This window comes from Cyclopterus lumpus, chromosome 15 (genome assembly GCF_009769545.1).
Source record: "Cyclopterus lumpus isolate fCycLum1 chromosome 15, fCycLum1.pri, whole genome shotgun sequence".
NCBI lineage: Eukaryota > Metazoa > Chordata > Actinopteri > Perciformes > Cyclopteridae > Cyclopterus > Cyclopterus lumpus.
The window spans coordinates 16,712,196-16,728,135 of NC_046980.1; the positions used below are offsets into that span (position 1 = coordinate 16,712,196).

Consider the following 15,940-nt stretch of genomic DNA (forward strand, 5'->3'; position numbering starts at 1 on the left):
GTGAGGTGGAGAAAAGAGAACACCTCTCTCTGCTGGAGAAAGGAGAGAACAGGTGAGGGGGGGACAGGTCACACTCCTGGAGCGCTGGGTGAGCTGGACACATCGTTGGGCACTAGGAAAGCAGTCGGGTACATGTGGAACAACTAAAAAGTACACAAACTAAAATAAGACTAAAAAGTGAGAATACACTTTATATGTGCAACGGTGATAAAAGGCACAATAGCACAGTGTATCATCATGCTTTACCAGTTTCCCTCGAATTAACGTCAGAGGTCGAGTGAGTCGGAGGATTCATCTTTCAGCCGGACATAAATGCTCAGTGCACTCTTATGGTGCCGAGAGGGACGGCCCAATGTGAAGAGGACCGCATCAGTAACAGTAAGTCAGTGATATTTCAATAACAGCAGACAGTGGGTCATGTTGTCATTGAAAGCCCGTACTGGCGCTGTGGATCATCGGGTTTTTGCATTCAGCTTTTGTACGCAGTTTGTTAATCTTTCAACATATTCGGATAACTCCAGGCAGCAGGAGCACATGGTATATTACTTTGCAACAAATGAAAAAGAAACACTTTTTCTTCCGTTATTAAAAAGTGATCCTCATGCTTGACATTTCATTCAGTGAATATGTTTGTTTTTTTAATAGATTCCAAAATACAGCGTGGAACAATTGTCTCTTTCCTCGATAAGATTCGTGAACCTTATTTCTATAAGGTTTAAGCATGACTTTGTGCTGATCTTAAAGCTTGGGCCATATATTACTTGTTTTTAGTTGACCGCAACTACACTGGAAAGAAAACCTTTAAATAAGGATGACTTGTATTTTCTCAATAACTTTTGGCATTCTTAAATCAAAATGTATCAACAGACACAAAGATGTAGATAACTACCTAGTGAAAATCTCTAATAACATTTCCAACAACTTAAGCAGATCAGGTGGACGTTGCTGAACTGAATGTGTAACAAAAGATATTTTCTACAAGATTAGCAAAAACAAATGTTCCCCCCGAATCTCCTAACAACTCATTAACTCCAGAGATTCAAGGTGACAGTGTAAACAAAGACTAGAGGTGTCAGTGTTGCAGTAATTTACACAATATCCAGCTTGGATTACATTTCTGTAGTACCAACAACTGGATTCTGGCCCCCCCCGCAAAATATGTCTCTCATGCTACAGGCATATAATTGGAATCTGGAAGAAATGTATTGGGCAGATGATGTTGATGGCTTTAGAGCTTAACTGACCACACTACTTGAGTAAATACTTTCATGTCTACTATTGAGAAGGGGAGAAATAAAAAGGAATAACATATGAATTAAAGATAACATTTGATAAAGTAAGACTAATAAAAATTTTGGTTTGTACAATGGGGAGAGTTAGTGAACTGTTTTGGGTGCAGCCCTTTGTTAGCAACTACAACATGTTGAATGGTCAACTACCGATGACACCGTCTTCAGAGTTTAAGTCGCATGAAGCAGGCAGTCAAAATACTCATTACATTTTCTTCTGGCAACATTTAAAAATGCGCCATAAGATCTACAATTTTTATTTTTCATTCCTTTTCCGAGACAAATTACATGAGCACAGATCGCCAAGAGCCCAAATGTAACGATTGCATTATTACCTCTCAAATCCATTGTTGTCAGGAAAATCGAAATGGGACTGAACCCATTTAAGATCTCCCCCTCCCAACGCTTACTCGGAACACAAAACAATACGCACTGTTCCTTTCTTCTCTAACCATTTGCACCTCCATGATCTCAAAACTGCACTTCAAGCTAAATATTTCAACTATAAGCTCCGAGACACACATCAAAACTGAGAGGAGGGTGGAGAAAGGCAGAGGAGAGCTGAGGGAGAGAGAGAAAGAAGACTATATTGGCTTTGAGTGTCTAGGTCCTTTCTGCAAATAATGGGTGTAACTGGGGCGTGGGTTGGGTTATGGCGATAGACAGTGAGGGCAGGACGGCGGTGCTGCGGTGGCCCCTGCGAAAGTCGACCTCAATGAGCGATGAGAGCCCCAGCAGCGTAACTCACGGAGCTGTCCTGCCAGTTCCTGCACTCACTCGATTGGGCGTAGTTCAGGAAAGAAAAGTCCATTTCTAAGCCAGACTTCCTCAGCTCAGCCACAGCCTGCAAAACAGTAACAGCTACACTTAGTTGGGCAACAAGGATAGAATGTCTAACTCACAACAGGAGGTATTTTTCCCAACTTACCCATTTAATGTATTTTACAGGTCGTCACTTCCAATTGACTTTTCACTAAACCCCTCCCCCAATTAAAGCTTTTTGACTGCAACTATACGCTTGTCAAGCTTTAGATTTCCCCACATTAAAAGGCACTGTGAATAAAGGCTGCAGTAAGGGCAATACTCTCGATATGAAGAGTTTGGACGGTGGTGCCTTAATGAATCCTTTACAAAAGCCAAACACAAACCCAGGAGCAAAGGGGATGGATGAAACGGTCAATATGGTTGAACTGCGTGGGTGAGGACAGAAAGCTTGACGTAGAGGCGTGGCATCAGTAACCAAGGAAGGCAGAGCTCAGCGAACAGTCGATTGAACTCAACATGTCTACATGACGTTAAATAGTCAAAAACACCTGTCGAGGCTCTTCTTCTGTGATACTTACATTTAGAAGCACTCCAATTGGGTGACGCCCACAGATGGTGTTGCGGTACTTCTTCAAGTAGTTGGTGAAAGACATGGGATCCAGCTGTTCTATAATGCCCATCCCCTTCCGAAGCAAAGAAAAAGGTCATGTTTCTGAATAGAATTGTGCTTAATTTGATTATTTAATCTCTCGAAAGCAGTAATTTCTGTAAATTGTGTTCAAGATAACAAGCTTTTGAATTCCAAAAAAAGAAAATACTGTCCACATCCTCTCTGCCCTTCTGTATTCAAATTTCCTTAAACATTGCGTATTTTTAGCAGATACAGGAAAGTAAAATGAGGTATACAAATTATCACCCATAATAATTGTGGGTCTGGCTCATTTTGTTTTGTCTATTAATGTGTACTTTATTCCCATAACAACTGTCCATGTGGCAAATGTTAATCTTAAAAAATAAAAATGTATACAATTTAAAACATTTAAATCAAATACATCTCAACGGTTACCATTTTATCAAGATGCTCGATAGACCTGTGGATCTCCCCTTGAGATTCATCATAGTATGTGTAGCGGAACCGTTGACCTTCAAAAAGAGAAATGCAAAAGATCAGATCAAAAAACACTTTTATGGCAGAAGACTCTCAGAGAATGAGTGTCATTTTCAGTGCTTTTCTTTGTCGATACCTACCCCAGTGGCAGAAGTCGGATGAGATAATGAAAAGGTTGGAAGGGTCTGCCAGGTACTTGCTGAGGAGCTTCCCATATTCCTGTTCCTTGGACTCACTCAGGGCACCCACAAGCACAGGGACGATGCTAAACTCGTCCTTGTGGCTGCAACATCAGATTATTGAACTAACAACTTGAGTACAATAACTGCACCTCCATGTCAAAATGATGTTCAATGGGCATGGGTGGAAATAAAATCTGCATTATTACAGTTTTATTTTCCATAGAGCATCCATCATTGAAAAGGAATGGCACACTACATGATAAGCTACTACTGGTGCGCTGCTCTTTTGTACCCTACATGTAACAACTACATTACTAATGTCTCATCAGTCAACTTCTTTGTTCAATTTGATTGTGTCATTCGTTGAGCTAATGTGCTCAGTTCACTTCCTACTAGCCGATCCCTGCTCCTCTGAACTAAGAATATACCTTTGACTCCTTCCAACCTAAGAAGAGGGCTGTAATGCATACCCCATGTCCTATGCGTCTTTGAACCAATGTAATTCTGGTTAACAATGTGTAGAGAAAGTTAATGAAAGAATGAAAAGAATGAACAGAATGCGACACACATTCCTGCCGACAGTGTCACACTAGTGCACAGGTCTACAAGTGACAGTAACACGGCAAGATGTGCTGAAATTTGACAGCAAAGACAGGGAAGAAGAAGAACACTAGCAAGTAAACATGAAATAGGCAGGATTTTAAATCCTTCTATTAAAAAAATTAATATATTGGCTTTGCAAATGCATTCACCACATTTGTTGGAGCTCAAGGATTCACACAATGTGTTTTGTTGAGAAACACTGAATGTAAATATAACTTTTTGTTTATCGCGTAATAGAACGTTTGTTTAGAAGAAAACTCCACGAGGCACCTTTAAGAAAAAGCTTCATCCCGTGAGGCCGCTCCCTCTGTAAGTGTATAGTGTTGATTCTTTAGTTCAATGAATGCCATTTCTATATGCATTACCTCTCCATGGCTTTAGCAGTGTAAGGCAAGTGCATTTCAATACTGTGCTCATCTTCATCTGTTTGCAGACTCATCCGCTCAAACAACCCAGTTTTCCAGAGGTCAGCATAAACTGTAAAACAGAGGTGAGTTTCACTTTAATTTGTGCATGTTATGATGACAGTGTCTACTGATTAAGTCATTTTTTTTTTTGGAGCTGCATACTCATTTAATTTTGGTACCCTGATAAGTGTCTAGCTGAGAAAAACCTCATCATCGACAAAGAAACAAATGCTGGGTTGTTTTGGGGTTTCTTTGTGTTTCTGGAAAAGGCTGTTTGCCTCATTTGGTGTTTGGAAACACACACTACATTCTACACTAAACAAACCTGAACTGCAATCCAAACTGGTTATGTTACTACCCACATGACCCTGAAAACACGGTCCTAAATAATTACCTCATTAGCATGCGATAACATCTGAGATTGAGCGACAAACACGCACACAAAAAATCACAATGTCATGAGTGAAAACAGTGAATACCCTTGTGGTCGATTCTCAGGTCATAGAGAGGTGTTCTATAGATCTCTGCAGGTGACAGGGCACAGCGGGAGAGGGGCACATGGTGTGAAGGTCCCAGGATGAACACCCTACGACTGAAGGGCAACAGGATTTTATCTCACTCACTCTATTCACAAAAGGCACACCTCCAGCACTATATCCTACTATCTGAACTAACATCTGTTCACTCTGTGGGGAGGAGAGGGGGGATTTAAGATCAGAAAAAGAAACACAAAGCATGTTCTTATGTAAGAAATAGAGATGAAATCTGAATGACTTACGTAACAGAGGGATCAACCTGCTTGTATGCATATGCTGCACAACCACCACAGTAGGTATACCCAGCATGCCTGCAAACAAAAAAACATGTCAAATTAGAATGAGTCCACTTTCTCAGATACCTTTTGGCAGGTTCAGATTGTATTAGGGGCGACTGTGGGTCAGTGGTTAGCAGGTCTGTCTTTCAATCAGGGGGTTGGCGGTTCAATCCCCGCCCTAGTCGATGTGTCCTTGAGCAAGAAACTTAACCCTGAATTGTTCCCTGTAGCTGTTTCTACAGTGTATGAATGTAACATGGTTGTAAGTCGCTTTGGATAAAAGCGTCAGCTAAATGACATGTAATGTAATGTATTAAATGTGATCTCACGGCGCTATGATGGCTCTTGCAGGTCTGATTGTGGACTCTGCTTTGGACAGCCAGCCTTCTAGTTGTGCGTTCAGCTGGGATCCTGAAAAGGTAGAATTTAAAAACATCAACAAAAATATCTCTCTATGCTTCTTTTCAAGACTAAGAAAGACATAATGGGCCGGCACGGAAATCTGAAATTGTCAGATTAAACAAATAGGATTTGATAGACACAGCAAAGCTACAAGTATGGATCACTACAATCAAGGTAATATGTCGCTGTAATAATCCCTACAGGGGAAATCTAAATGTGGCAATAGTGGTTGATTAAAGTGTCATTAAAATATTATTAGTGTAATTATTATAATAACAATAATTCACTGTCAATCCAGAGCCTTCTGTTTTCCGGTCCAGGTTGAACAATAATCTTAATGTACAATCAAACTCAATTTTAAACTTGTTTACTGCCAGTGTTCGCCTTTACCGGGGGCCAGAGCTGGTGACGTCACGTCAACATCAGTCCAACCGCAATAATTAGTTTCGTAAAAAACAAACAAGGACATCGTGATCGTGGTGCATTCACGTTAGATCTGAACGTAGCTTATGGACATCTTTTTGTTTATGATTATTATGAGAGTAACTTTTGTTCAGTCGAAAACGGTTATTACAAACAAAGCCATAAGTAAGGCCTTCTAAAAAGGGGAAAACAATCAGGGTTTCGGTGTTTCATAACAATAAATCAGCAGCTAGCTCGTGAAACGGGGGGAAGGGGTGCAACACGAAGCTCTTTCTGCCCTACCCAGTCCTTTGTTTCACGGCAGCTAGTGTCCCTGAACCTAACTCTAACTTAATGGAGGTCAACCAAACCACACAAAATACGAGCGGCTTAACTTTAAATTGTTGCCGGCAAGCCGGTTTTTGTACGTTAATGTCTTATTCTCGTCAAATAGCAGGTAACGTAGGCCAGGAAGTTCCGCAAATCTTTGATCCCTTTGTAAAAAAAAAAAAAACGTTGAGCAGCAGATGTCTGTTGATTTGAGAAGAATGACCGTGCGAGCAGGAGAAGCGCTGAATAAGCTCCAGTCGACGGGACAGCCGAGAGGAGGCTGTCAACAGCAGCTCCTGTTAGCGAGTCGACTTTCCCATCTGGATTAACGCCACCACCCTGATGTTAGCGTCAGCTGTGGCAATACAGGAATTATTAGACTGTTACAAATTAAAATGTCATGCTCAAGATGACGACGGTTGCACAAAATACATTTTTTTTAAAGACAACAAAAGCAATAAAGCAGACAACCGTGACACAAATCAACAGCTAGCACTGCTAAAAGGGACGGTGTTGTGTTGACAGTTACCCGAAGCAGAGTACCAGCTCCCGGCGTGACTCGCTTCTCTGCACACCACTCGGTTCGACATCTTGCTTCCCAAGCCGCCTATCTTGGTCTGCTGAACCCTTTGTCAGGCGAAGCAAAGTTGAATTTCTTGTTTGCCAGAGCCAGTGTCGACTAACAGCAGAGGAGAGGCGCTCCCAGATAGCGGACTTGCTCGTAAAGACAAAGGGCAGTTCGACTGGAAAGACAGCGAAGCTAGCTAACGTTAGCTGGCTATCGAGCTCCGGGCTCCGTCAGCTGGCCGGCGAAAGAGGGAGCTGGAGAGACACGCTCACGGCAGTTCGTCAGGCCGTCTGGCGCTGTTGTCAAATTTGGAAAGGCACAAAATACAAATAATAAACAATGTGTAATGTGCCGATATGGTATAGCCAGACCATAAATTACAGAACCACAGCTGTCACAGTCGGAATCAGAGGATTATTGTTTTCTTCTTCTTTCTTTTTTTTCCCTTCTCCTTCTTCCTCTGTCTTCTAGTTGGCATCCAGCTTGTTAGTGTATTGCCGCCACCTTCTGCTCCGGAGTGTGAAGCAGACAATAAACTTACAATGTATCCCTCTAAAAATAGACAAAGTGCTAACTCCTGACAATCTCCGTCGCACCCGATCCTTAACCTTCTGATAATTTGCCGGCATTCCTCTCTTCTCAATTTCATAAACCTATCTATTATCGTCCTTTCCTTTATCTGACATATATTTGATGTCCATGCTATTGGTCTGTAAGTTAGAGGGAGTAGACGGATCATCACCAGGTTCTCTGATCAGAATCACTATACTGCCTCTTTCCATGCACTTGTTAACCGTCCCTCCTCCCACACTCTTGTTCGCAGCAGCCCAAATGCCATCGCATATCCCCTGGTGAGGTAGGCCTTTGATCAATGTATTGCTCTCTACCAAAGTAAAAGGCTCATCAATTGTATCATCTGTTTCTTCCCTCCTATCTAACCATGGACGTTGACCGGTGTTCCCTTTTCTTTTGTCTCTCTTACAGCTTCTGCATAAATTATCTTTCTTTCCACTCTTACTTTATGAATTTAATTCTCCCGCCTTGTCACCGCATGCCCAAACCTGCTGTGGTCCAATAAGGACTGTGCTCTGTGGTGTTACATTACATTACATGTCATTTAGCTGAAGCTTTTATCCAAAGCGACTTACACTAAGTGCATTAAACCAGTCCAAACTCAAACTCTTCAATAACACTAAACTACAGAGTACTATCCGTACGTGCCATTTAAGTGTTACTAAAGTGCTAAACAACAAAGTGCTATCGGTAAGGGACATTTAAGTGCTACTAGAGTGCTACTACGGCTCTACCTTCCCTATTCAAGGTATAGTCGAAAAAGATGTGTTTTTAGTTTGCGACGGAAGATGTAGAGACTTTCTGCTGTCCTGATGTCAATGGGGAGCTCGTTCCACCAATGAGGAGCCAGCACAGCAAACAGTCGTGATTTTGGTGAGTGTTTAGCTCGAAGTGAAGGAGCTACGAGCCGATTGGCAGAAGCCGAGCGAAGTGAACGGGCTGGGGTGTACGGTTTGACCATGTCCTGGATGTAGACCGGACCCGATCTGTTCGCAGCACGGTACGCAAGTATCAATGTTTTGAAGCGGATGCGGGCGTTCACACACAAATAAGAGATGGTGGTTGTGTGTGTCTGTTAAAGTCACAACTAAACCAAATAAATAAACCCAAGATAGTAGATATGGTTCAATTAGTTGATGCAAATCTGTTCCAGAAAGTTTAGATGTGTTGAGGGTTATTCCATACTACTATGTATTTAATATGGCAGTCATACAACTTATTAAACATTTGACCACTTCCCACTAATAGGCCACACTTCAGAAATTAAAAGCCTTAAACAAACTAATACAGTTTTAAAATGTGTGTGTGTGTGTGTGTGCGTGTATGTGTGGGTGTGTGTGCGTGCAAGTGTTTTTTTTTATTTACAACTTTCGTATATCATTATTGAATTTAATTGTGATTATTTTGTAGGCAAGAAATCTACTTTAATTTCGATTATTTATTATTATTACTCTTACAAGTGTGTCTGATAGATACATCTAAGTAAACTCTTCATATTTTGTTTTTAAAAATGTGGAGGCTTTATTATACTGGAGAGGCAGAGGCAAGATGAGAGGCGGACCAGCACCTGCAGAGCATGTTGGACACTCCCAGGCCCGGCGGATCTAGTTCGAAGCTCCGGTTTTTATCAGCAAGTAGCCAATCAGAGGCGACTAGAGGCGGGTCTTCCAGCAAGAATTGCCCGGAAAGCGCTCCCGCACATGCGCAGAACGGATCGAGCCGGAAAGGAATGAAGCCAATGCGGAAGTGTCTTTTAAACTTCCATTATTAGGGAGCGACTCCTCTGTTTGCAAAAACAATGCTGAATGTAGTGAAGTGTATTAGAAAATGACCCTACTTCACACTTGATTTATTACTTCAGTAAACATTGTAAACATGAGTTTACTGTATGATGTTAATTTAGTAATTATGTTATTATTATGGTCCCACTAAAGTAACATATAACATAAAGTAGGGTATGCTTTAGGGTGGGCTACCTTGTGTTTTATATGTTTCGCCATACTTCACTTCGGTTCACTGGTTGCAAAAAGTTAAAATGGCGACAGCCGGAATCCAAGATGGTGACAGCCTAAACGCTGAACTCGAGGCTTCAAAACGTCGGTCCGCAAAACGATCGATGACGACGACGTCCTGTTGTATACAGTCGGGTCTGAACGGAGCGGTATGGCGAGCACTAGCATCAAGCGTACACACTTAAAAAGAGGCTAACTCAGAGTAACAACCGAGAACGAGGAGACGGCAACCCTTCCGTTATCGTATCCGGTGTCGCGGCGGGGCTAGAGCCGAATACGAAGGCGGAAACGGTAACGTGCGTGACGTTAATGTCGATCAAAAACAATGGCAAGTAAAAGCAAAGACAGTGGGGAAGTTATTACAAACTACCACAAACAGGCCTTTGAGTACGTATCGAAGGCGTTAAGGATCGACGAAGCGGACACAGGTTTGTTTACAGTGTGGAAGACAGACCGACAGGCGGTGTGATGTGTTTTCTGGCATCTTGTAATAAACACACACTCTTCCCTGTGACGCCAGGAGACACAGAGGAGGCTGTGCAGTGGTACAAGAAGGGGATTTCTGAGCTTGAGAGGGGTATTGCCATAGAGATCACGGGACAAGGTATAGTATACAAACGTACTTTCGATTGCACAGGGTGTGACATGCGGGAGCCTCACACGCAACGTTTTGTTAGCAGGGGAGCAATATGACAGAGCAAAGAGACTTCAAGATAAAATGGTCACCAATCTCACCATGGCCAAAGATAGGCTCACTATTTTGGGTAAGTGGCATTGTGGTTGTTTGACATGGCCACGTCTAGACTGGACCAGTGATGCTTAATGTGAATACTGTTCCCGCTTCACAGAGGCGACAATGGCATCTAAGAGGAGTAATCCACAGAAAACTTCAAGTCTTCCACAACCGAAGCCTGTGCCTAAAAGTCAGCATGCAGCGCGAGGTGTGTCCACCAACACCAGGCCCTCCACTCTCGGTAGACCCCCATCCAGATCCACTGATCCAAAGGTGTTTTTAAAATTACATTTAGTGTGCATAATAAAATATAAAAAAAGATTTCTGATTAAACGTGGATGTCTTTGTTCCTGCTTAAGGTGACCCCCAGGGTTGGTAAGGCTCAAAACGGGAAACCCACAGCTGGGAAACAGCCACCAAAGAGGGACATGAAGAACTTCAAGAATGTGGACAGCAAACTGGCCAACTTGATTATGAATGAAATTGTCGACAGGTATTTAGAAGCAATGTATTACAACACCTGCACATTCAGCTGTTGGTGGAAATTAAATAATGTAATAAATAACACCTGTGCTTATTGCAGTGGAGCATCTGTTTCCTTTGAAGACATTGCGGGGCAGAACTTGGCCAAGCAAGCACTCCAAGAGATTGTTATTCTCCCTGCCTTAAGACCAGAGGTGATCACTCAATCTTTTCTCAGCTTACTATATTTCTGCTTTTTTTTCCAGATTTACATTAAACCTTTTTGTAACATTATGCATTTCAGCTCTTTACCGGCCTGAGAGCGCCGGCCCGTGGCTTGCTTTTATTTGGCCCGCCTGGAAATGGGAAAACCATGCTGGTAAGTAAAATGTTCTTATCAACACAGCAAACGCATTCGTCCAGATCAAACCGCTTCAGTACGATGATTTGAATTGCAAACCCGGCTTCCTCTACAGGCCAAAGCAGTCGCTGCAGAGTCAAATTCAACATTCTTCAACATCAGCGCAGCCACTCTGACATCTAAATATGTATGAAAACACTTTTTAGTGCTCTTTATCTGTAGCAGGTTTCCACACAACACTAAATTTAGTGGTTTTTTTGTAGTTTTTTAAAAACCTTTATTTGCTTTCTCCATCACAGGTCGGAGAGGGCGAGAAGATTGTACGAGCCCTGTTTGCAGTTGCCAGAGAATTGCAGCCGTCTGTCATCTTTATCGGTTCGTATAACTCTAGTCTATTTATTGACTTGTGCCCCAAATGCCAACTTTATCTCCAAAATTGCATCTCATAAATAAACTGCTCATTTAAAAAGAAAAATTCTTCCAGATGAAGTTGACAGCTTGCTCTGTGAAAGGAGGGAGGGAGAACATGATGCCTCTCGTCGATTAAAGACCGAGTTCCTCATTGAATTCGATGGGGTGAGAGCAGCCTCTGACACCGTTATCATCAACCTGCCCCGGAGCGCTTCAGTCATCGTTATCTCGGAAAGCTTCAGTTTCATATTCAAGACAATGCTTCTTGGTTTCAGGTGCAGTCGGGAGGGGATGACAGGGTGCTCGTAATGGGGGCGACCAACAGGCCTCAGGAGCTCGATGAAGCAGTACTGAGGTACATGCTGCTACTCCACACGCTGCACAATTATTATGTACTTAATTTATTACATGCTCACTGCACTTTTCCTCTCGTGTTTACAGGCGCTTTGCAAAGAGGATTTATGTGGCACTGCCTGATGCGGAGGTATTTACATTGGAACCATTTTCAGTTTATTACTATATATATATATATATATATATATATATATATATATATATCAATCTCTCTCATGTAACTTGTTCCTTCAGACCAGATTAACACTGCTGAAAAACCTTTTGGAAAAGCACAGGAATCCATTGAGCAAAAATGAGCTGTCCTCTCTCGCAAAGTGAGTTTGATATTTAAATGCCATGCAGCCTTTTACGTTATTTATTGCGTGCACATGCATTAATTCCTTGATATTCACCTCGCTAGAGTGAGTGCAGGGTATTCAGGAAGTGATCTTACGTCTTTAGCCAAAGATGCAGCGCTTGGGCCAATCAGAGGTAAGATGTCCTCCTCACATCATAGTGTCGTGTATATTTCAGCCTCCGTGATGAGCTAATCTGCAGCTTTTTTTTAATGCGAATTCTCTTTCACACAGAGTTGGGTCCAGACCAAGTCCGAAGTATGGCTGCTAGTGAGGTAACGCTATATTCACAATACCACTTCTGCCTATTTAAGAACCGGTATGCAGCCGTATTGATTTGTATGCTTGTTTGTCGGTACACAGATGCGTAACATCAAGATGAAGGACTTTGAGGATTCCCTGAAGCGCATTAAGCCCAGTGTCAGCTCAGCAACTCTTAATATGTATACCAAATGGAACACTGATTTTGGCGACACAACAGCTTTTTAAACTCTGTACTTAATTTTGTAAAAAAGGAAAAGCAGAAAGTTTAATGTGTGATTCTGAGAAAACATTTCCTGTTTTTTGTGAAGGCTTTGCTGGCAAGTAAACTGTATTGTTAATCCTAAACATTATCTTGTTACTTGAAATTGTATTATTTATTCTCAAGAATGTACTGCAAAATTATGAGTGATCTTTCTCTTGCCTCGAGGGCCGCAAGTTTATTTTGACCCTGCCTGACATTACATTTTACACATCTATTAGTTACCTGATGTTTTGACATGTTGATGGTATCGCTCACCAAACGGTGTCTGTACTTGTGCACATGCAAGTATGATTATTGGGAAATAAAAACAATGTATCATAACTGTTTTTTTGTTGTTTGTTTTGTTTTACAACTACTTTTATTGTATTTGAAAGTAGAAGACTTATTGAGCCTCCTACTTCCCTCATGCATCAATAAATACAATCCATAAAAGTTTCTCCAGCTTTATGTATTTTTTTGTGTACTTTTTTGTGTCCTAACTGCAGTAGCATACACTGATAACTGCTTAAAAACTTTTATGCCACCCAAAGACCAAACGCATCACATCGCTCTCTTTTGAATGAATCAACAAAAATACCCGGTTTAATTCTTTCAACACATCCTCTCATTAGCAGGTAGGTGGAGCCGCAGGTCTGTTTTCACCTGTTTTCCACGACTCTTTCCTGCAGCTCAAACTCCTTTTTTGGGATCCGACAATGTTTTACCTGCAACCACTGATGTGTGGAATGCAGTTTATTGCTATTAATGAGAGTAAACTATGTTCTGCTGTGTTTAGTGATGAATTGGATTAAGTTTGCAGTTTTGGGTGTGTCGGATAGTTGTGCTTTGGAAGCCTCTGGACCGGTTGATAAGTAAAGTTACATTACTACGCCGCTCTGTGGTGAAGACCCCGTAACAAGCCGCCGTCTAATAACAAGGCTCCAGACTCGGATTGGTCACCAGCATGGCTGAGTGAATGATTGTGGTCAGTTGTAGAGCTTTATTTTAGAGCACTCCAAACTCTTCTAATGAAAAGTGGAACATCAATCCCACCTCTCTCCCAAAGGCCCTTCCTACGGTCAACTGTGGTTTCTGTGGCCCGGTAGCAGCATCATCTTTTTCCAGACTCGGCAAATGCAAACATGTTCTGCAACTAATAAAGGTCGCCCTACGGGTTAAAGTGCTTGACTTTACTATGAGAAGACATTTTTAGAAAAGGACCCAACAACACCCAAAACACTCGCCCCAGAGCTGCGACCACACCTAGGTCTACTCTCTTTTCCTCAGGGGAGAGATGTTGGATGGATGTTTTTTAACTTGTCATGACTGAAGAGCTTCTTTCATGATGCCAGACAGGAATGAGAGTGTTGGGGTGAGGGTTTAGTCATCACCTTCCCCCCCCCCCCCCCCCCCCCCGTTTGCGCTTCACTGAGAGCATGGTCTTTATGGCGGACTAGTTGCAAGACCATTTATTTTGTTATTTTCACACCTTTCAACTCGCATGTCGGAACATAAACTCATGAGCTAATCACTTTGTATCAACATTCTTACAAGTATTTATTTTTAATATAACCTATAATTACAGTAGAGAGCAATTATATGTTCATGCTGGTCTTTAAGTGTCCTTTTAGCATTATTGAGGTGGTTTAAACCTCAGAGATGAGTGACGGCTTCCTTTTTTGGTTGCGTGTCAGAAGCCTGCACCTCCACAGTGGCTCATTGATGCTGTGACTACATCCACTCAAGGGAAAACAGAATAGGTGATCATTCGATACCTCCTGTGAAATAGCCCACCCTGTAGAGCGTAGAATAATAGTCAACACAATGAGAACCTCTGACTGACTGGGAAAACAGTGTGAGTGTTTCTTCAAGTGGCCCTTTATGAAAACAGCATGTGGATGGGAGGGTTTTGTTCAAGTGAATGCACGTGTCTCACTTCAAACCCGATGGGATTATTCTGTGAGTTTGTGAAGGTATTAATCATAACCCTGGCGTGAATTATCAATTGCCCTGCCGTACAGTAGTATGTCAGTTGCTGAAAGACAGTGCAGTGACTTTGTGCAGCAACATGTCGGCGGGTGGCTGTGACCATGGTTATGTTTAAGAAAAGCCTGATTGTAAATTGTTGAACTGGTGGAAAAGGATTTCCTACAAGATGTGGGATTTGGCCCCTTTATCGCCCTTAGTTTGAAGATGTGGTTCAGGGTGTACACAGTGGGGAGCCTTCAGGGCCGAGTGGGTCCACTCCCTAGCACTGGCTGCTACTGTTCCACTGGCCTGCACCCCCAATACATAACTTCATTTACCATGGGAGTATTATCTTTCTCTCTAGGGGGAAGCGGCAATATATATATATATATATATATATATATATATATATATATATATATATATATATATACTGAAGTTTTACCTTTTTGTTTTACCTTTTTTTCTGCTCATTGATATCTCTGGGACACATTTAGCCCCAACCTTAATCGTTATCTTGTGTCTTTAGTGCAGCAGTGTCATCCTAAATCATAACACCAATCTTAGATGAAAACTGTAGGATCTCAACTTTGACAGCATTTGCTTAAACAAAGATCACACATTATACTGTATGTGTTAATGGCATTCTGAAAATGTATTTTTAAGCATTACATATAGGCTGACATCTAAATAAATATAACAAAATATTTATATATATTTATATATATATCTTGATATAGAATTTAGCCCTTTCCTAAGAATGTATCTCTAAATATGTGGTATGAGCAGGTGCTTTGACTGAGCTACAGGTTACACATTTAAAAATGTAAATGATGTATTTGGAGCTTCAATGAAGTAGCATAAATTACACTCGTGACAGGATGCCGTCTACTCTCAGTTCTAAACACAATGTATCAAAGCTAAAATGAGAGTAACCAGGAGGAGATGCTTGTTTATGCTGCCTGATTTGTATTCGTGGACAGAGTTTACAGTAACCAACTGACGCTTCACTATAGCAGTAGGTTGTGGTTAGGTCAGTAATAGCTAGTCTTACACCCCAGGACTCTAATTTGGGACGTCAGCACCTTTTTACAAGGTAGAGAAGGGAACCCTAACTTGGAGTATGTATGTAGATGATTGATCAGTAGAGGGAGGGAATTATTTTAAGTCACTGGGGATTTTAGATAAGATAATTGATCAATGTCTCCATGCCTGAGAGTGAACCCAGTTAAGCTCCCCTCCCACTGCAGCCTACAGACACACAGCTGTAAAAGGCAGCGATGGACATAGGGGAGCCATAACTTTACCAACATGACCTGCAAAACCATTACCCTCAGTCACCTCTGAGGTGATCAG

At 41.8% G+C, this 15,940-nt stretch overlaps 2 protein-coding genes across 4 annotated transcripts; one reads left to right on the forward strand and one right to left on the reverse strand.

Moving 5' to 3' along the window:
- Positions 1–230: 230 nt before the first annotated feature.
- On the reverse strand, positions 231–7,389 carry memo1 (mediator of cell motility 1). Its single transcript, XM_034551829.1, has 9 exons — positions 6,832–7,389; positions 5,498–5,579; positions 5,133–5,201; positions 4,834–4,946; positions 4,313–4,424; positions 3,303–3,445; positions 3,121–3,197; positions 2,633–2,737; positions 231–2,133 (listed from the first exon to the last, which is right to left on the reverse strand). The coding sequence occupies exons 1-9, from the start codon at positions 6,890–6,892 to the stop codon at positions 2,002–2,004; spliced, it is 894 nt and encodes a 297-aa protein (XP_034407720.1). The 5' UTR covers positions 6,893–7,389; the 3' UTR covers positions 231–2,001.
- A 1,761-nt stretch (positions 7,390–9,150) lies between these two features.
- spast (spastin) lies at positions 9,151–13,073 on the forward strand. 3 transcript variants are annotated; one of them, XM_034552563.1, is made up of 16 exons: positions 9,151–9,883; positions 9,976–10,059; positions 10,136–10,219; positions 10,304–10,461; positions 10,548–10,681; positions 10,772–10,865; positions 10,955–11,029; positions 11,127–11,198; positions 11,311–11,386; positions 11,496–11,587; positions 11,698–11,777; positions 11,864–11,906; positions 12,011–12,090; positions 12,177–12,247; positions 12,346–12,386; positions 12,475–13,073. In XM_034552563.1, the coding sequence occupies exons 1-16, from the start codon at positions 9,781–9,783 to the stop codon at positions 12,598–12,600; spliced, it is 1,413 nt and encodes a 470-aa protein (XP_034408454.1). In that variant the 5' UTR covers positions 9,151–9,780; the 3' UTR covers positions 12,601–13,073. The 3 variants fall into 3 exon arrangements, with proteins under 3 accessions (XP_034408454.1, XP_034408455.1, XP_034408453.1); XM_034552562.1 differs by having other exon boundaries at positions 9,158–9,883; positions 10,133–10,219; XM_034552564.1 differs by lacking the exon at positions 11,127–11,198 and having other exon boundaries at positions 9,157–9,883; positions 10,133–10,219.
- Positions 13,074–15,940: the final 2,867 nt, after the last annotated feature.